The sequence below is a fragment of the Triturus cristatus genome, chromosome 6, assembly GCF_964204655.1.
Source record: "Triturus cristatus chromosome 6, aTriCri1.1, whole genome shotgun sequence".
NCBI lineage: Eukaryota > Metazoa > Chordata > Amphibia > Caudata > Salamandridae > Triturus > Triturus cristatus.
In genome coordinates, this window is record NC_140589.1 from 112,259,455 (window position 1) to 112,280,299 (window position 20,845).

The 20,845-nt window shown below is 47.9% G+C and overlaps 1 protein-coding gene across 1 annotated transcript in view; it reads left to right on the forward strand.

Moving 5' to 3' along the window:
* Positions 1-20,845, forward strand: part of LOC146816480 (exportin-5-like) — a 1,728,456-nt gene that overhangs the window by 570,060 nt on the left and 1,137,551 nt on the right. The window contains exon 13 of the mRNA XM_085610324.1: positions 18,752-18,880. Within this exon, the coding sequence (XP_085466450.1) occupies positions 18,752-18,880 (129 nt within the window). The remainder of the gene's footprint in view (positions 1-18,751; positions 18,881-20,845) is intronic.

Genomic DNA, 20,845 nt, shown 5'->3' on the forward strand with positions numbered 1-20,845 from the left:
CTCTCTTCTCCTCAAGTGCCCATCTCTCTCTCTACTGTTTCTTCTTTCTGCATCTTGCTGCTCTGTTTGCATCTCATCCCCCTTCATTCCTCTTCCATTTACTTCACCTCACTCTTAATTTCATCTCTTTATCTTACCCTTTCTATCATTTTTGCCATCTATACTTTACCTTTCTCTACCTCTCGCATGCCTCTTTTTACCTCGCCATTCTCTTTCATTTCACTCTCTGCCTCACAACTCACTGCCTCATCTCTCTTCCCCACTTCTCATACACTATCTAGCCTCCCAATTTACCTCACCTATTGGCCTTCTATGTCTTTTTATTGATGTCCTCTTTCCCTCACCGTTCCCATTATTGTATTTCTTTCTCTCTACAATGCTCTCTATCTCTTCCACTCCATCTATCACTCCCTTTGCTCTCATCTTTCTATCTCCTTCCCTGTTTCCATTCACTCTCTCTGCTTCCGATGTCTCGCTCGTTTAATACACCTGTCTTACCTCTCTCTCTCTCCCTATGTCACCATTCTCTACTTCTCCCTCGCCCTTCCTCTGTATTAGCCTCATCCCTCTACATCATCTGCACCTCTTTACTTCTCATATCTTTCTATTTTTCATCCCACCGTCTCTACCTGCCTCGCCACTTTGTTTATCTGACCTGTCATTCTGTGCTTCACCTTTCTATTTGTGCTATCTTATTATAACTTACCTCTCTTCCTATCTTATTTCTCTCTAAACCTTGCACCTCGGGTTGGCACCTTTCTTACCAGCCTACATTTAAAACTGCATGCCTGGCCTCTAAAAACAAGCATTGGTATAACCAATAGGTCTCGCCTTTTGGAACGTATACATTTTTAGCCATGCAACAGTTGATGTTATTGCACCAAGTCTATTGTGCTGCATAACTAAATACTTATAAAGTCCTAAAAGCGAGACCTATTGGCTATGCCAATGCTTGTTTTGCTTAGCTTTTATCTTAGCCTTAGTTGTAATCTTTTTTTGTCTGAATTTCCACTGGGCTGTTTGCTATTCATCCTGGTTGTTTCATTTTTTTCACCGGGGGGGTTATCAGGGATATATAGTCTGTTAGCTCAGAGATTTCCAAAGATGAGTTTAGGACACATGGGTTAGAAGATTTATGTGGGTTTACATTTCTAGCTTCATTAACTTCAAGTGTTTCTATCTCTTTGCCTTTGCTCCTCATGTTATCTTCGTAGACTAAAGGTTCCATTCCACCTTCTGGTTCAGTCTCCTTTAGAGCGGCATCTAGTGCGGATTTAGTTGCTGCCAGTTGCTCCTCTACATGAATGATTTCATTATTAAGACTCACGTCACTTTTCAAGTATTTCATAATGGGAGCATTCTTAGTAGGCGTCTTCCCCCCTTCTTGCGGTAGTTTCCTTTTGCCCATGTCTAATCGAAATGGAGACGGCATGATTTCTCAGTCTCTCAGTCTCTCACTCCCAAGGGGGGTGGCCCTGCCAGGTCTTACCTTGTCTTGTCTTGCCTGGCCACTGCGGAAACCCTGGGTGTTAATTTAAAGACCTCCCAAAACGCTAGTACTGTTGGCAGATATAGTCCGCTAGACCACTAGTCTTAAAACCGGCGTCAGCAGCCCAGTAAACCTTAGGGCGATGGCAGCGAATTTGTCGAGCGTAATGGTAGGCAAGAGAGCTAAGAAATCTCTCATAATGACACCTCACACAGCTCTGCTTGCTTTCTTTGCATTCTTTAATCAGGAGGATTCCCCCTATGCCATGTACTAATGGATCACACTGTTCTTTCCCTGCTCAACAGGCGATCCTCTGCCCCTCAGAAACACGCCCTTTGGCACATATAATACCGGCCACTCACGGTTCCCGCTCCCAGCTGCTCAATGCTCTCCTGGTCAAGCACTCACCGGCACCCGTTCTGTTCGGCACTCTGCTCCGCAGCTCGAACTTGTGTGTTTTTATTTTCTTAAATGCGCAGCTGCCAAGTCACTGGAGGCCACAGCCACAGTAAGCGACCCCACAGATAGAGGTCCACCTGTATACCTCAGCTGTTAGCTCTCAGCACCGCCTATGTGTGAGAAAGTGCCATCTTTCTTGCATGGTATGCCCCCACCTTTTGCTGAATTGCTGAATGTACTTTGACTGAGTGTGCCCTGGACTCCTGCCAATCAGGTGCCCAGGGCCTATGTTCCTTCCCTAAAAAAAAAAAAACCCCAATTGGCAAACCCTGGCCACATGTCAGGCCCTAGTAAATGGTACCCTAAGTACCCAGGGCTTTGTGACCAAGGGAGACCTCTAAGAGCTGCAGCACACCTTGTGCCACCCTTAGAGGCCCTGTCCCCTTACACACACACACTGCTTTTGCAGGCTGAGTGTTTGGGTGCAAAACCAAAACAAAGTCGACATGGCACACATCCCTGTGTGCCATGCCCATCACCTACACTGCCATGGCATACATCAATCACCCCTCTAGCTGGGTGCCTTATGCTAATGGTGTGGGCACAGGAGCAGGAGCCCTGTGCCCCTACAGTGCCCAGGTCAATTCCTGAGCCCTGTAAGTGCAGTGCTGCCATTTAAGAGTACATGGGGCTGAGAGCTTGTCAAACACGAGCTCCACAACACTACAATGGCAACACTAAAGACTGGGAAGTTTGGTATCAAACTTCTCAGCACATTAAACCCACACTGATGCTAGTGTGGGATTTAATGTACCCAGCACCCCAGAGGGAATCTTAGAGGTGCCCCCTGAAACCTAACCTACGAATCCACGTCTGCTCTGAGGCTGCCTAGGCTGCCACCCAGCAGACATGTTGCTGGACCCCTGGGTAGGAGAGCCCCTGCTCTCCTGGTCCTGCAACAATGCAAATCCTGGGCGAGGTGCTAAATCTCCTCCCCCAGGATGGGCAGGGGGAAGCTTCAAAGGCATGCCGCCTCTGTGATCTTCCCCAGGCCCCTGCAACCCCCACTCTGGCGGGAAGCTTTGGCCCAAATAAGGACAGGGGATGTGCCAGCCTGCCAACCCCACCCCTCAGGTGGGGGAGGCGAGGTGAAGCACATCTCCGGGCTCTCGCCATCTTGAAGATGGGGAGCCCTACCCTATCAGGACTAGGCTACTGCCCCCCTCCCACAGGAGAGAGGCAGGATAGGGGGTGTACCCACCCCAGGACGGGGACCCATTGGTCCCTGTCCTTCACCTACCTGTAACGCCCCTAAATATAGTATTTAGGGGCACCCTGAACCTTCCTTCCCCAGATTCCGAAACAACAAGAAGAGCGAGAAGAAAAGAAGACCTGCCCTGCAGCTGCGAAGGAGAGGGAGACACCAACTGCTTTGGCCCCAGCCCTACCGGCCTGTCGACCTCGAACCTGCTCCTGCTCCAAACCCGGCATCTCTTGTGGCCAGCAACCTCAGAAACCCCGGAGGACCTGGCTACCTTTGAACTCTGATCCCCTGGGACTCCCATGAGTAGAGGCTCTACTCAGATCCTACCTTTCACCCCTGGCAGCAGCCCGTAACCGCGATCCCAGCCCACTCTGCACCAGCCAAGCCTGGCCGGTGCCGGAGTGAACTAAACCCACGAGGACGACCCCACGGCGACTGTGACCCCGAGTCCGGCACCCAAGGACCCCCCTCGACAATCCTGAAGAAGATTGCAGCCTCAGAACAGTGTGCCACCCCAACCGCGATCAACAGAGGGTAAGATTTTCCGACACCTGGCGCCCCACGGCCCTCTGTGTCCAATCCCGGGGTACCTACCTATCCTCCAACTACCCAACTTACCTCTCGAAGTGGTGGTGGCACCTGAAGAGTCCTCGTCCCCGAGCCTGCAGTCTTTTTCCAAACCGGAGATTTCCCATTGAAATCCATTGAGCGCCCGAAGGCTCAAAAGCCCTCTGCACCCAGCCGCCCGAGTGGCCCTGGCAGTGAAAACTCTACACTTTCCTACTTCCCCACTTACCCTGAGTAAGTGACCAGGAGCCCAGCTCCCACAGCCGCGTGGCTTGCCAGACAGCAGCCACCAAACAAGGCCCCCCTATCCCTCTTAGGATAATACTGGGGTAACTCTCTCTGCACCCGGCCGCCCTAGAGTCGCTGAGGGTGAACCAACTGTACCTACCTGACCCTGGGAGACCCCTGAGTCTGTGCCCAGAACCTCAACTCTGCCAGTCGAGTACTTACCCTTAAACCGCAAACTCTATTTTCCTCATAGGGTAACATTGATTGGCTTTTTCCTGAAATTTCTTCTAAGTGTGGACTTTTCAAATCTTCAAATATTCACAAAAAATCAGCCGAGTGACAAAAACGAATTTACTCACCTGCTCTTAGGTGAGCTCCCAGTGCTGGATCTTGGTGCCCAGCACTGACTCTGAAAAGTACCCACAACTATACTTACCTTTAACTAATTTTTCTTCCATAGGAAACCATTGACTGTTTTTCTGTGAAATTTCTTCTAAGTGTTGATTTCTGCAATCTTTAAATATTCTTCAAAAATCGTATAATATCTGAAAACGTAATTACTTACCTGTTTTGGATAAAGGTCCCAGTACTGAGTCTAGGCACCCAGTACTGGATTACAAAAGTAACGAGAACATACTGTACCTATAACCTGAATTTTCTTCCATAGGGAATCATTGATTGTTTGCTCTGAAATATTTTCTAAGTGTCAACTTTTAAAATAGATAAATATTAGTTAAAAATCATTACAGTACCAAAGTCGACTTCCATCAACTGATTCTGAGAACTGACCCAGGACTGAATCTAGGATCCAGTCCTGGAATTACAAAAGTAATCTAAAAAGTAATCTGTTGCATATAACGAATTTATCATTGAGCTCAATGTATTGTGTTTAGAAATAGTTGCCCACTGCAACTACTTGTAACTGTTTACTAAAAAGTCTATTGCATATGCAAAAGTATTTTTATGAAACGTCTCCTGTCGAGAAAGTATATTTTAATTCCAAGTGTTGGTTCTAAAATAAAACAAGCATATATTTTTTATATACAAACCATTGGCCTAGAGTTCAGTTATTGAGTGTGTGGAACTATTTGCTGACTGAGTGTGTACAACAAATGCTTTACACTGTCCTCTGATACTACCTTACTGTTCGACCAGGCTACCACTTTGGAGAGTAAGGTTATATCTAACTTTAACCTCTGTTAAACCCTTGGGGTCTGTGGACTCTGTACACCCTGTACCTATTAAGGAACAGTATATACAGAGCCACTTTCTCACACTATGCCCGCCACTTACGGATCGAGGCTTGCGGGTACCAAAACACACAAGATCACAATCACAGATCCTCCGGTGTTAAAACAAAGCTTGCTCCCATAGCGTTAAATGCCGCAAAAGGTCCGGTAGCTTTATTATTGCGGGCAGCGGGGGGCAGAAACCGGTGTCCCGGCGGCTCTGCTTTTTTCACTGCGTTCACAACCGACCGCTCCCAGCCATTCAGAGCCCTCTCCGCCCTCAGCTCCTTGCAGCAAAACGTGGACTGGATATCATTTCTTAAATGTTTAATCTCCAAGGGCCTTTTACACAAAATTAAGGTTACACTTGCTGTAGTGTTCTTACTAGCGTTTAATATTCACAAACTATGAGTGTAACTTTGACTAGTAATTTTGAGTGTGATTTTAATTGTGGCAAAGTGACTAGTAATATTATTACTCATAGCCTTTTACTGCATCAGTATGTTGACCTTCTTTTGCAATAGATCTAGCTGGTAAGCCTATGTTCTGGCTGATGATATTGAAGGAGTAGGGGACCTGAAATGTAGAGAATAGCCATTCAGAACCATATTCAAGACCCATGTCTCCTTGGTGATTTTCAGCCAGAGTAGGTGACAGAAGGAGGAAGAGGGAAGTCATTGCTTTGCAGGAGGTTTTTCTGCATACACAGACTGTTGTTGCTGACCTTCTCTCCCTCTAGAATACCTTCTATGATAGTATGCTTGCATTGGTATCTGCTGTTGATGCAACCAATAAGGAGTTTGAACCCCCTGCAGGAAGTAACATGTCTCATACAGCGTAAATCCTTTTCTGAACTCCTTCATTGTTTTCCCGGCCAAACGCTTTTTAGTCTCCATCTCTGACTACATTCGAGACATCTCTTTATCTGCATGCGATCCAAATAATGGTTCAACTGAAAACGGCAAATTTAGAATTCTCTGAGCTTCAGGTTTCAGGCCAGTTAGCCTAAGCCGAGAGCTGTGCCTAGTGGTGGTGCCTTGACAGTACGTATGTGCTGCTAGATCAGAAATATCTGCTGCTGCTCCAATGATTTGATAGCAGCATTCCCCCATTAACGACTACTTGGAATCTTGCCTATCTTCCTTGGGCAATTTTTCAGAGTACTTTTGCAGAGAATCCCAAAGGGAATGATCATATCTTCCCAAGAGAGCTGTTGTACTTGCCGCCTTAATTATGGTACCATAAATTCCACACACCTTTCTACCCATGAAGCCCAGCCTTTTGCTCTCCTTATCAGATGGAGCGGTAGAATTAGGAGCAACTGTGTGTGATTTTATTGATTGTTTTGTTAATAGCTGCAGCTGCCATCACAGAGGTCAGAGCAGCGTCTTGTTTTAGAAAAATAGGATCATGAGTCGAGGTTTGTACTTATTCAGAAGTCTAGAAGGGCCAGGCCTTATAGATGCAGGCATTAGGTATAACTGCAAAGCAGGCTGTAGAAGACCTGAGATCAATGATAGTAAAGGTCTTGCAGAGGTCTTTTGATGTAGAGTCTCAAAAATGACCTATGTCGAGGTGGTGGGTGGGCATTGTGATATTCAACTTCTTAGCACCTCTAAGTAGTACGCCATTAATTGCGGCGAGATCATTCCCTGGAGAGACTGTCGCTGGAGCAGTCGGTCAAGTTTGGAGAGTAATCTCCTATAGAAGATTGTAAAGTGGTAATCCAGGAAGGTGAATGTCTCTTATGACGAGTGTGTGACCTTGCAGGTCTTTTGTCTGACTGTCTTCAGTGAGAAGAACTTTTTCTGTGCGCTCTTCTAGACCTAGTCCTAGAGCGAGTATGATGTCTTGTTTTAGGAGATAGTTTTCTCCTTGGAGGAGGATGAGAAGCAGCTTCTCCCAGCGACCAGAAGAAATTGAGATAGAATTGACTGATTTAGGTGTATTTCTAGAATGTGTAGTAGGCTGGCTCTGTATATACTATACCAAAGTGAGGCATAGTGTGCACAGAGTCCAGTGGAATACAAAAGGTAGGCAGAGGTAAAGTAGATAGCACCTCACTCTCTATTTGTGGTAGTGTGGTCGAGCAGAAAGGCTTTATCAGACGGTAGTGTTAAGCATTTGTTGTACACACTCAATAAGCAAATGATTGCACACACTCAAAGACTGAACTTCAGACCAATTGTTTTTGTATAAAAATATTCTTTTTAGTTATTTTATTTCCTAGAACCAAGCAAGGCTGGCACAGGTAAGTGATAAATACTTAGCAGTAAATATACAGTTTTAACACAGTTTGTATTGTAATTGTTTATGCACTTTGTTTTGATTTACAGTACTGTTACTGAGAAATGCAATGCTTTGGAAATACAGTACCTTTACTTTGAATAGGCTTTTTAATAAAATGACCAGTACATTACTTTCAGATTACTTTTCTCGCACAGTGTGTAGTATACCTGTATACTACACTGGGACATCTCCTGTAAACAGATAAGTAAAAGTGTGTTCGAGGCATATGAGCTGCAGATTACACACTTTTGCATAGATCGCCATCTGGTGTTGGGCCCGGATGTTTGCAGTTGTTTTTCCTCTTGGAAAGTCTTTGGAAGTCACGAGGTCGGTGACTCCTCCTATGGATCGTATTGCGCATGGGCTTCGGCTCCATCCTCAGATTGTTTTTTTCCACCATCGGGCTCGGATGTGATCTTCGCGCTCTGGTTCCGAACAGGTTTCCAGTTCAATCGACGTGAAATCCTCACCCCAATTCGCGGTATAGTTTCGATCGCGATCTCCACCCTCGGCGCGGCTCTCATCGAGCAAGACCTTCGATTCCAGTCGTCGACGACGGCCTTCGGGCCTACCCAAGCTCCGGTCCTGGCTAATGGAAAGGACTCCATTCAAGTATGTAACCTCTGCCTCTCTCCTGAACACGAGGCTCAAGATTGTCTGGCATGCAAGTCCTTCCGGTCCAAGAAAACTAGTCGAGACCGAAGGGCAAGAAGAACCATGGCACACTCGTCGACGGCGATTCCAGATGACATCTTCGGAGAGGGCGTCGACGCTCCGGAAGAACACCACACCGACGAGGGCCTCGTCAGCGCCTCTGAAGCCAACGATTCAGATGTGGAGGACATCACTCCGGCACAGAGGGTCGTGAGTACCAATTTGCCCCCAACACACACACATACGCACACTCTCTCCGGCACCGAAAAAGGCTTCGGTCACGCCTTCGCCTCCGGGCCTAAGTAAGACCACAGACACTGCTTCTCACACCGCACCTTCGGGGCCGGTAAAAAAGCCGATAAAGCCTTCCGGCGGCTCGGGCTCGAGCCAGCCCACCGTCGGTGCTGACAAACACTCCTCCGCACCGACACCAAAAAAGAAAATAGCCTCCACTTCGGCACCGAGCCCCATACCGAAACACTCGGTGCCGAAACCCAGCTCCGGCTCCTCTGTACCAAAACCATCTTCGGAACCGACAAAAGCACACAAGGCCACCGGTACAGAGATCTCGAAGCCGAAACCCATCTCGGCACCGACCAAACAAAAAGTCCCTTCCAAGCCGCAAAGCTCCAAACAGGACATTAAAGCCAAAAAACCAACGGCCCGATGCCTTCGGCGCCTACGGATAAACCACCTTCAGAGGAACTCTTTACGCCGGATCCATTGTAAAAGACATTGACTAAGGATCCCAAAACCGGACATTTGATGCTCAGCATCAAAAAGAGACAGCTGGAAAAACCTGCCCCAGCTCCACCACCAAAGAGGAAAGACTCTGCTACCTCACCTTTCAAAATACCTTCCACACCTCTTCCACCCCCTCCACCTCCCCCTCCTCCACCTTCTCCACCCCCTCCACCTCCCCCTCCTCCACCTTCTCCACCCCCTCCTCATCATTCCCCAACACCCCCTCCGGATGATGATGATCATGATGATACAGATGATGATATAGGGGATGTGCCCCATGACTTACCCACAGGGGACCCCACTCCCACAGGCTCCCCAGACCCATGGAACGACTATAACATCCCTGACATCCCTAACGTCCCACAGGATGATCTCTATCCTTCCAGACCATCCCCACCAGAAGACTCATTGGGGTTCAACCACTTACTCCAAAGGGCTGCACACTATCACGGGGTAGATCTCTATACCGACCCCGTGGAGGAGGATTTCCTCCTTGATACTTTCGACACCACGCATAGGGCCACCTCCATACTTCCCATGCTCAAAGGAGTTATAAAACATGCGCCGGAGCTCTTTAAAGACTCAGTCAGAGCCAGGGTCATTAACCCGCGCATTGAGAAAAAATATAAAGCCGCTCCTACAGATCCCTCCTACATCAGAGGGCCAGCACCACTAGATTCACTGGTAGTGTCCACAGCACGAAAGAGGGCCAACTCCCAAGCGTCAGGAGAGGCACCACCACCTGACAGAGTCAAAACTATTGGACGCATCCGGCAAGCGCACTGCATCACAAGCGGCCAACATATGGCGTATCGCTAATACACAAGTGCTACTAGCAAGATATGACGGGGCCCGTTATGACGAACTAGAAACCATAATGCAACACCTCCCTGATAAATACAAAAATAGGGCAAACTAGTTAATTCAGGAGGGCAAAACCATCACTAATTCCTCCATCCGTTGTGCCCTAGATGCAGCCGACACCGCCTCCAGGGCCATCAATACCAGCGTCCTCCTCCGTCGCCATGCCTGGCTAAGGATCTCAGGATTTAAACCAGAAGTACAAGCTTCCATCCTGAACCATCCCTTTGACCAGGAACATCTGTTTGGCCCAAATGTGGATGAGGCCCTAGAAAAGATGAAAAAAGACACGGACACGGCCAAATCTCTGGGAGCCTTTGAATCACATCCTCCCAGGCGTTCCTTTCGCAGTTCTTCCTTTCGGAGCACATCCAGAGGCTGCTCCTCAGACACCGCTTCCACTTCATATAAAGCCCCTACCCAATCCACCTTCACAAGGGGTTACCAAAGAGGCGGCTACAGGGGCAATAACAATAAAGGCAGAGGCAAGACAAACACCGCCTGCTCTGCCTCCACACCTACCCAATGACTTCCCTCCACTCCCCCCAGACCATCCCACTCCGGTCGGGGGCAGACTCCAAAATGTCCTTCCTGTCTGGGCTACCATCACCTCAGACAAGTGGGTAACACAAATAATTCGGTCAGGCTACTGCCTAGAACTAATATCTAACCCTCCAATTATTCCACCCAGACAACGCCCAATGTCACAGGAGCATCTAACATTAATAAAGCAGGAGGTAATCTCCCTCCTACAAAAAGAGGCGATAGAACACGTACCTACCAACCAAAGATATACGGGGGTTTACTCCCTATATTTTCTCATACCAAAAAGGGACAAGACTCTACGGCCCATCCTAGTCCTCCGGCCCCTAAACACATACACACACTCAGACCATTTTCACATGGTAACACTTCAGCAGGTACTTCCCCTGCTCTCCCAAAACGACTTCCTGACCACTTTAGACCTGAAAGACGCTTATTTCCACGTTCCTGTGCACAACGTTCACAGGAAGTTCCTCAGATTTGTAGTGGACAGCCAACACTACCAATTCAAAGTACTCCCGTTCGGAGTCACAACAGCACCACGAGTATTCACCAAGTGCCTAGCAGTAGTGGCAGCACACCTCAGGAGACAACACATCCATGTCTTCCCATATCTAGACGACTGGCTAATAAAAGCCAGTTCATACAGCCAGTGTGTACAACACACGCATGCCACTATCCAGCTACTTCACCAACTGGGCTTCACGGTAAACCACGCAAAGTCCCATCTACAACCATCCTACATAAAACAATACCTTGGTGCCACCATTTTCCGGCTGGGGAGCTCACCTATTACATCACACCATGCAGGGCAGATGGACACCTCAACAAAAGTTACTCCACATCAACCATCTGGAGTTACTAGCCATATTCTTAGCCCTACAATCCTTTCAAACACAAATTTCAGGCAAGGCAGTCCCAGTCCGCACAGACAACATGACAGCCGTGTACTACATACAAAAACAAGGCGGCACGCACTCTCCGCAGCTCTCTCAACTAGCACAGAGCATATGGAGATGGGCCATACCCCAGAAACATTTTCTCCTAGCCCAACATGTCCCAGGAGTCCAAAATACCATAGCGGATCTGCTCAGCTGTCAGGTGCCCCACAAGACTTACCTTGCTTGTGAAGCGATTCCGCAGAGACGACAGGAGCGCCCGCCCTTGTACCCACCTGACCCCCTTGGACCAGAACCCAACTGGGATCAGATGGACGCAAGGATAGGAGCCAGAAAAGGGGGGTAGAGTTGGGGTGCGTGGAATGGAGCTTGCAGGATATCCCGGGGGCAACTGAAAAACAGAACAAGAACCTGATTGGTAATGAACCCCCACTGTCGCACCTTTTTAAATGTTCCCAAAAACACACACAAACGTTATCCTGCCAGGACTCACCAGTTTCTCTGTAGATCACAGTCTCCAACCATGTGTGTAGCCCAACACTGAACAGGATAATCCAGGAGACCTTCCCTGCGCTGTCGTCAGTAATAGGATGTCTAATGTTCAACACAGCGCCTCTGCATGAGCACCCAGTAAACCAGTTGCATAGCGCTCCTGCGCGGCCCCAAAGAAACAAATGATGTAGCGCTCCTGCGCGGACCCCCAAAGAACAAATGATATAGCGCTCCTGCGCGGCCCCAAAGAAACAAATGATGTAGCGCTCCTGCGCGGACCCCCAAAGAACAAATGAAGTAGCGCTCCTGCGCGGACCCCCAAAGAACAAATGATGTAGCGCTCCTGCGCGGACCCCCAAAGAACAAATGATGTAGCGCTCCTGCGCTGACCCCCAAAGAACAAATGATGTAGCGCTCCTGCGCTGACCCCAAGGAAACCAATGATGTAGCGCTCCTGCGCTGACCCCAAGGAAACAAATGATGGCGCGCTCCTGCGCTGACCCCAAGGGAACAAATGATGGCGCTTTAGCGCTGACCCCCAAGAACAAATGGTTGCGCTCCTGCGCTGTCTAAAGAAACAAATGATGGTGCTTTAGCGCTGACCCCAAAGAAACTAGAGTTATGCGCTCCAGCGCGGTGGCAAATAACCAACAGTTACTCACGTAACGGTGAGTCTCCGGAAACCTCCTTGTCAGCGTGAGCCTCGGAAGAATTTGAAGCACGGAGCCGGCGGGAAACGCGACGTATATGCGTTTCCCCCGGAAGTGCTTCGGTGCCCCGCAGTTGGCTCAGAGGACTAGACCGGGGCTCAGCTTCCAACCGGAAGTGAGTATCCCGGCCGTATGTGTGTGTTTAGCGGGATGTTGGGGAACGGCAAATGCCGCGAACCCGACATCAGCAAACAAACACAACAACTCCACGAGTGGGAAATCCACCCACAAGTTCTTCACCCATATTTTCAGATGTGGGGGCATCCACAGATGGACCTCTTCGCCACCCACGGAAACGCCAAATGCCCAAGCTTCGCCGCCAGATATCCACACCCATTGTCCAATGGCAATGGAATATGGATGAACTGGTCAGGCAGATTTGCGTACGCTTTTCCGCCTCTCCCACTCATTCATTTAGTGGTGCGCAAACTACAACAACACTCCCTCACACTAATCCTAGTGGCTCGAACTTGGACCAGACAACTGTGGTACACCACACTGCTGGAACTCTCTGTAGTACCGCACCAAAAGTTACACCTCTCTCCACACCTCTTAACCCAGAACCATGGAGACATCAGGCACCCGGACCCAGCTCAGCTCAACCTAGCGATCTGGCTCCTGAAATCCTAGAATTCGGTTACCTAAATCTTCCCCCTCACTGTATGAACGTCATCAAAGAAGCTAGGCAACCCACCACTAGAGCGTGCTACGCTGCCAAGTGGAAACGTTTTATTGTCCATTGTCACAACAATACCATCAATCCCCTAGATGTGTCCATTCAACTCATCATAGGCTATTTACTACACCTACAAAGATGCAATCTATCCTATACGTCTATTAGACTGCACCTCGCAGTCATAGCAGCTTATCTACAAAACGGGCAACATCTATCACTTTTTAGAGTACGTGCCATTAAAGCCTTCATGGAAGGCCTTAAAAGAATAATTCCCCCCAGACTGCCACCCTCACCTGTGTGGAACCTAAACATCGTTGTCACCAGACTAATGGGGTCTCCCTTCAAACCTTTGCACAAATGTGAACTTTAAATCCTAACATGGAAAACCGCCTTTCTTGTAGCCATCACTTCCCTCAGAAGAGTCAGTGAACTACAAGCACTTACCATTCAAGAACCTTTTCTCCAAATGCACCATAACAAGGTTGTTCTCCGTACCAACCCAAAATTCCTCCCTAAAGTAATTTCTCCCTTTCACCTAAACCAATCTGTAGAACTACCAGTATTCTTCTCGCAACCACAGACCGTTTCAGAACGAGCTCTTCACACACTAGATGTCAAAAGAGCCTTACTCTACTACATAGAGCGAACACAAACTTTCCGTAGGACCAAACAACTGTTTTTCTCTTGCTCTCCACCACACAAGGGCAACCCCATCTCCAAGTCGGGGATAGCTAGGTGGATTGTCAAATGCATTCAGATTTGCTACCACAAAGCAAAACAAACGCTATCCGTTCCCCCTAAAGCCCACTCTACACGTAAAATAGGGGCTTCAATGGCATTTTTAGGGAACATTCCATTAGATATCTGCAGAGCAGCTACATGGTCAACACAGCACGCTTTCACTAAACACTATTGTGTAGATGTGCAAACTAAGCAACAAGCTAGTGTGGGCCAGGCTGTACTCGAAACATTATTTCAAACCACTGCAACAGATACGGGTGGTTGCCGCTAAGGATGGGTACTGCTATATAATCTATGCAAAAGTGTGTAATCTGCTGCTCATATGCCTCGAACGGAATATGCTACTTACCAGTATGCATCTGTTCTTGGCATGTAGAGCTGCAGATCTACACACGCCCACCCGCCTCCCCGGCTACCTTTATCTGTTCCAGTGTATCTTATTTAGATACAACACACATGGGCATCTTTCCTGTTACTACTACGCTCCATCTTTCCCTGCTGGCGAAAAACAATCTGAGGATGGAGCCAAAGCCCATGCACAATACGATCCAAAGGAGGAGTCACCGACCTCGTGACTTCCAAAGACTTTCCAAGAGGAAAAACAACTGCAAACATCCGGGCCCAACACCAGATGGCGATCTATGCAAAAGTGTGCAGATCTGCAGCTCTACATGCCAAGAACAGATGCATACTGGTAAGTAGCATATTCCTTATTTAGTACAGTTGTAAAAGGATTGCTTAGATTTTCCAACTCCACACATAGAAACTTTTCATCGAAAACCAGTTAATGTTATTCTATGGAGGAAAATACTGTTATCGGTTAGCGGGTAAGTACTTTTTTATGGGAGTTGGTATTCTGGGGTTAGACTCAGGGGTCCCCCATGGTCAAGGATGCCCTCTTGTTACACCCTCAGTGGCACTAGGGTGGCCGGATGCAGAGTGCTGAGGCCCAATGTTATCCAGTTTGAGATAGGGGGCCTCCGGTTGGTGGCTGCTGACAAGCAGGCCACTGGATTGTGGGAGCAAAGCTCCTTGTCTTAAGCACAGGGCAAATGGGGGTTCAAGCCAACACAAAAGGTGCACCCTCAGCGGCTCTGGGGTGGCCGGTTGCAGAGTGCTCTTTTGGCGTCTGGCAGCCTGTAGCTTTCAATAGGGAGTCTCTGGTTTGCAAACACACTGCAGGCTCGGGGACGAAGATCTTCTGGGTGCGACCACCACTTGCAGAGGTAAGTTGGGATGCTGGGGGTTGGTTGGGCACCGTTGATTGGGCCACCCAAGACCACGTGTCATTCGGTGCAGGGGTACCTTTTAGGGTTGTATCTTCTTTCCAGCTCCAGGTTGCGGTTCGGGGGGTACCTTCCGGTTTGAGGCTGCAGGCGTCAGCTGGAGGCTTGAGGCAGGTCAGGGATCACCGAACCTCGGGTCAGGATCGCTGCGGAGACCTCCTCTTGGTGTTGGCCCACTTGAACTCGGGCCGTGGGCGTTTGGTGCAGAGTGATGCAGACTCGCGAATCCTTGCGGAGCTGGAGTCTGTTGGTGAACAAATCTGCTCTTCATGGGAGACAGTCTTTGGGGTGGAAGGCAGGCAGGTCCTCTGGGTTTCTCGAGGTCGCTGGCTGCAGGACACACCAGGATTCAGTGGGCGTCCTCTTCTTGTTAGCTTCGGCTTAGCTGTTCGGTCCTTCTTCTTTTCTTCTTCCGGTTTCTTGTCTGAGGAAGCAAGGTTCAGGGGTGCCCCTAAATACTAGATTTAGGGGTGTGACAGGTAGGTAACCGGTTGGGACCATTGGGTCTCTTCCCTGGGGTGGGTACAACCCTTATTATGCCACCCTCCAGTGGGAGGGGGGCGTATGCCTCTCCCTGGTTGACTGGGTCCCCCCCATCTGCAAGATGGCGGGGACTGAGAGTTGTGCTTCACCTCGCCTCCCCCTCTTCTTCACTTGTTTTTCCCGCTGGTTCTCCCGCTGAAAGTGGGGGGTCAGAACCAGTGGGGACCAGTTGCTGAAATCAGCAAGTGGCCTAGGGAAGCTCACAAAGGCGACAAGCTTTTGAAGCTTCCCCTTCGTGGACCCCGCCCATCCTGGGGGAGGAGGCTTGGCACCTTGTCTCAGGATGTGCATTGTTTCAGGCCTCTGAAAGCAGCAGGCTCTCGAACCAGGGGTTCAGAAACATGTCTGGTGTTGGCAGCTGAAAGCAGCCACTCAGCCTGGCCACTAGTGGTAGGTCGTATTTCAGGAGGCATCTCTAAGATGCCCTCTGTGTGCATTTTTCATTAAATCCCACACTGGCATCAGTGTGGATTTAATGTGATAAGTAGTCTGATACCGAGCTTCTCAGTTTTCAGTGTAGCCATTTCAAGGCGGCACTCACTAGGCGATGCTTTTCATCACGAGTGGAGTTGCGGTCTTCTATACTCCTTTCTGCCTATACCACTTCTGCCCAGAGTGCTGAAGATCAAGCACCACCGGGCCCAAGTCATTCTTGTGGCCCAGGATTGGGCACGAAGAGTCTGGTATACCGAGCTGTTACACATGGCCAATGATCCTCCGATCAGACTGCCTTTTCGGGAGGATCTTTTGTCGCAGCAGCGAGGGTAGGTCCTCCACCTGAACCTGTCTAGCCTGCGCTCCTTGCTTGGAGATTGAGTGGCGACAGTTGACCGTTTTCGACCTTCCTCCCGAAATCGGTCATGTTATCGTGGCAGCCAAGCGTCCCTCCACTAAAACGGTGTACACCCGTAGATGGAACAAGCTTGTGGCAGCAAAGGCTGTGGATCCCCTTTCTGCCCCCCTTTCAGAAGTTCTCCTCTTCATTCTTTCTTTGGCCCAGCAGGGGTCTGCGCTGGGCACTCTCAAAGGCTATATTTCGGCCTTTCTTCGGCTGCCTGACCAGCCTTCTCTTTTCAAGTCCCCTGTTGTAAATCGCTTCCTTGAGGGCATTACTCACTTTTTTCCTCCAACTCCTTTCATGATGCCCCAGTGGGACTTGAACCTGGTTCTTACTTATCTTATGTGTGCTCCTTTCGAGCCGTAACATAACTGTCCTCTCAGACTCTTAACCCTTAAAACTGCCTTTCTGGTTGCCGTCACCTCTGCTCGCAGGGTGAGTGAGCTACAGGCACTTTTTCTAAGCCTCCTTTCCTAGCTGTTTATCCGGACAAGGTTGTCCTCCTCACTAGGCCTTCTTTCCTTCCCGAAGTGATTACCTCTTTTCATATAGGACAGACCATCACTTTGACCACCCTCTTTCCGCCTTCGCATCTTCTAAAGAGGAAGAGAGGCTCCACTGTCTGGATCCAAAACGTGCTCTTTCGTTCTATCTGGATCGCACAGAACAATTCCAGGTGGATGACCAGCTCTTTGTCGGTATGTGGGCGCCAAGAAAGGCCGGGCCATTGAAAAACTAACCATCTCCCGATGGGTCGTTCTTTGCATCAAAATCTGCTATTTCTTAGCGAAAAAGGAACCTCCAGTGGGGTTGTTTGCCCATTCCACCAGGGAAACGGTAGCCACTACTGCTTTCGGACGTGGAGTCTCCCCTTTTTGACATCTGCCAGGCAGCTACGTGGGCTTCACTGCACACGTTTACCAAACACTACTGCCAGGACTGCCAAGAGAGACGGCTTCTTCAGCCGTTCAGTTGTCCAGGACTTTCTGGTGTGAACTTGGTTTGCAGACCCACCACCGGGTTTGGTATTGCTGAGGTATCTATTCTAAGGGGAGGAATCCATAACTAATTGTCTCTTTCAGATGAACAGGTTACTTATCTTCGGTAACAATATATCTGTAAGAGATATAGGTTAGTTATGGACTCCTCACCGCCCCACCCATCCTACCCTTTATGCGAACTGACTTATAGGGTAAAGGACTTCCCTTTCAGGGCCTTAGTTTTTGTGCACCAGTGGTCGGTGTCTTCCATGGCTCTGCGCTTCAGGCGTGGAATGTCGTGTTAAGAAGTGACGTCAGCGCGCGAGGGCGGCGTCTAAGATACTGCAACGTCATACCGGCGACCACGACACCAACGGTGAATGCGAAGTCGACCAATGCCACCTATCGACGTGCAGAGGTACTGCTGAGGAAAAAATTCTCCGGATTCAGTCTGACGCCTGTGGGTAATTCTAAGAGAGGAATCCATTACTAATCTGTCTCTTAGGGATTATATCGTTACCGAAGGTAAGTAACTTGTTCCTCTGTAACCTTATGGTGGATCTTTTTCTTTTTGTGAATAAAAATTCTTAAAAATCGAATCTATTTTTATAAATTGGTGGTGGATTTGCTCAGTTTCTCGTTTATTTTTTATGAATTTAATTTGTTGCTGGTGAGATGCTTCATCATTGTTCCTTTGTGTAAGCCTGACTGCCCAGAGCCACAGCTTTCTTCCTGTGCCTTATCAATAGGGCAGAATGATCATTTCCTATGCTGTTAAAAGTCCTGAACTATTATCTAGAGAATGATAAGGCCAGTTTAATGCCTTGTTTATCATTTACAGTTAAGTATGGTTTTAAGTTTGCTGAACTGTCTATATGTAGCAGATGATATAGAATTCTTTATTATCTGCTTCAACAAGGACCAGTGAACCTCACACTGAGTAGCCTGAAGAATTAAATTTCTTTGTAAAAACTTACACAGTGAGGCTTGCAAGCATTGACAATTCTGTAGTTGTTAAAACCTGGAAATAGCCCTTGCAGGATGTCCATTTGTGAAGTGGGATAGGGTGGGGTTGTGAGAAGGCAGCATGTGCTTACTCCCTCACACATGTGTTTAGCGTAAAAGATCTTGCCCGCCTCTTTCCCTGGTGTCAACACTTCTAAGCAAATTGGTGATGAATATAGGCTAATAAGTTTAGTAGAACTGGACGTGAAGGAGTGGCTATTTGACATGGGATGTCTATTTTACATTGGATGTTGATGTTTAGGTGGGCAACTTTGCCTCAGTGATTCAATAAACTCATATTTGTATTTTTTCAGATGGCGTTGACGAGCTGAAGGAGGTCCTCCAACTGGCATGCAAAGTTGAGCCAAGGGTGTGTTTTGTAATGGCCAGCTGGTGTTTAAAATGCCAGATGTCCATGACCAGTGAACCTGCATCAGCCAAGTGTGAGTTTTTTTTTCTTGGTACATAAAAACAGCAATGCATATTGAACAAATGTGTATTTTGGTATGACCCTTTCCCATATGCCCTTAAATAGTACAGTGTTTTAACAAGTTCGTTATCACCCTACATAGCTTTGCAGAATACCACTGGTACCTATTCTATTTTTTAAGATGCTTAGCTCATTTGGCCTATGCAATTTTAAAAGACCCTATATACTTAATACTGCCAGGCCATTTCCGCATGTTGAGTGTTTATTAGGACACAAAATTCGACCACTAACCAGGAATACCAGACATGTCTTGCCTGGCCATCTATTTGCCTACTTTTACTACCAATGATTTCTGTTAAATCTTTCTTTGATTAATATACTTTTCTTTGTTTTACATAGTACATTATTTCTGATGGATACTCATGCCTGCTGATTTCTCACTGTTTGAAGATCAGGAAATGTCAATCCATTTTGCACCAGTAGGGGGCACTGGCTCCATCTTGGTGCTGGAAATTACAACAATATAGCTTTACTTGATCCTTAAAGTGCCCCCCTGCCGCACTGAGCTAGCTTTCTATGAGTTTTTTCCGTTTAGAAATTCAGTGCAATGCTCAATATGTCACCCACTAAATATTCAGGATTTAAACCGTGCTAAGATCGTGATGGTAATATGTCCATCACTGGCCTGTATCAGATTTGCTTATGGTCTCTGTGGACAGAGCATGACATGAGGTCATGTAGCTCCTGACTCATTATACACCCCAAAGCATTAAAAGAAAGGGGAAGCCAAATTGTTCACAGCGAAGGCCCATGATGATTATCTGACACAGCATCGGCTACAGCCAACATCAAAGTTCCCTGCCTCCCGGTCTTTTAAATTCTCTTGGGAGTGGTGGCACAGGCATACGAAGATGAAGTAGCAGTGCAACTCTGCATCTGAAGGGAAGTCCCTGATGTGATCCCCATCCCCTGAGGAGTACTCTTCAGGAGTAGTGTTTGCAGAGATTCCACCCTTTGAGGCATGGCGCTGTCCTGGGCCCAGCTCCTGGGTTGCCCCAGAGCCTCCTATTCCTGCCCCACTGCCTGAATTCCTGCCTCACGGGGCAGATCCTGATTTGATGCATAGTATCCTGATGGATATATATAGGTGAGCAATTACCCCTCTCACGTCAATTTACCCATCTCTGGAGAGCTTGGTGGTCCAGTCCTTGAGCTGCCCTAAGCAAGTTTCTTGTGCATTCTCAACATTACCAGCGGACAGAAGCTCCAAATCTCTTGGCAAAAATGATTTGTTTTATGGGGCGTCTGTCCTTAACGTCTCTGAATGCAGCATGCTCAGTAAATATACCCACTTATTGTTGGATATAGCCCATGTGTATAGGAAGCTGGCTCTGTATTTACTATACCAAAGTGAGGTATAGTGTGCACAGAGTCCAGTGGATCCCCAAAGGTAGGCAGAGGTAAAGTTAGATAGCACCTCACTCTCTATTTGTGGTAGTGTGGTCTAGCAGTAAGGCTGTATCAGAGGACAGTGTTAAGCATTTGTTGTACACACCTAGTCAGCAAATGAATTCACACACTCAAAGACAACTTCAGACCCATTGTTTTTGTATGAAAATATTCTTTTAGTTAATTTATTTTCTAGAACCAAGCAAGCCTGGCACAGGTAAGCAATAAATTATTTACAGTAGTAATGCAATTGAAATAGTTTGAATGCTAATTGTATATGCACTTTGGTTTGATTTGCAGTATGGATGCAGAGAAATGCAATACTTTGTTAATGCAGTACATAGACTTGAATAGGCTTTTTTAGTAAAATAGCAGGTAAGTAACTTTTGAGATTACTAGGCTTCAGTTTTCAGGAAAGGAAGACCTTTTTTGAATCCTCCTGGTCCCTACACGAAGGCCAAAACGCGTTGGCACACCCTCCACTTACCCCTCCACTTCACAAGGCCAAGAGCACTGCCATACGCAATTG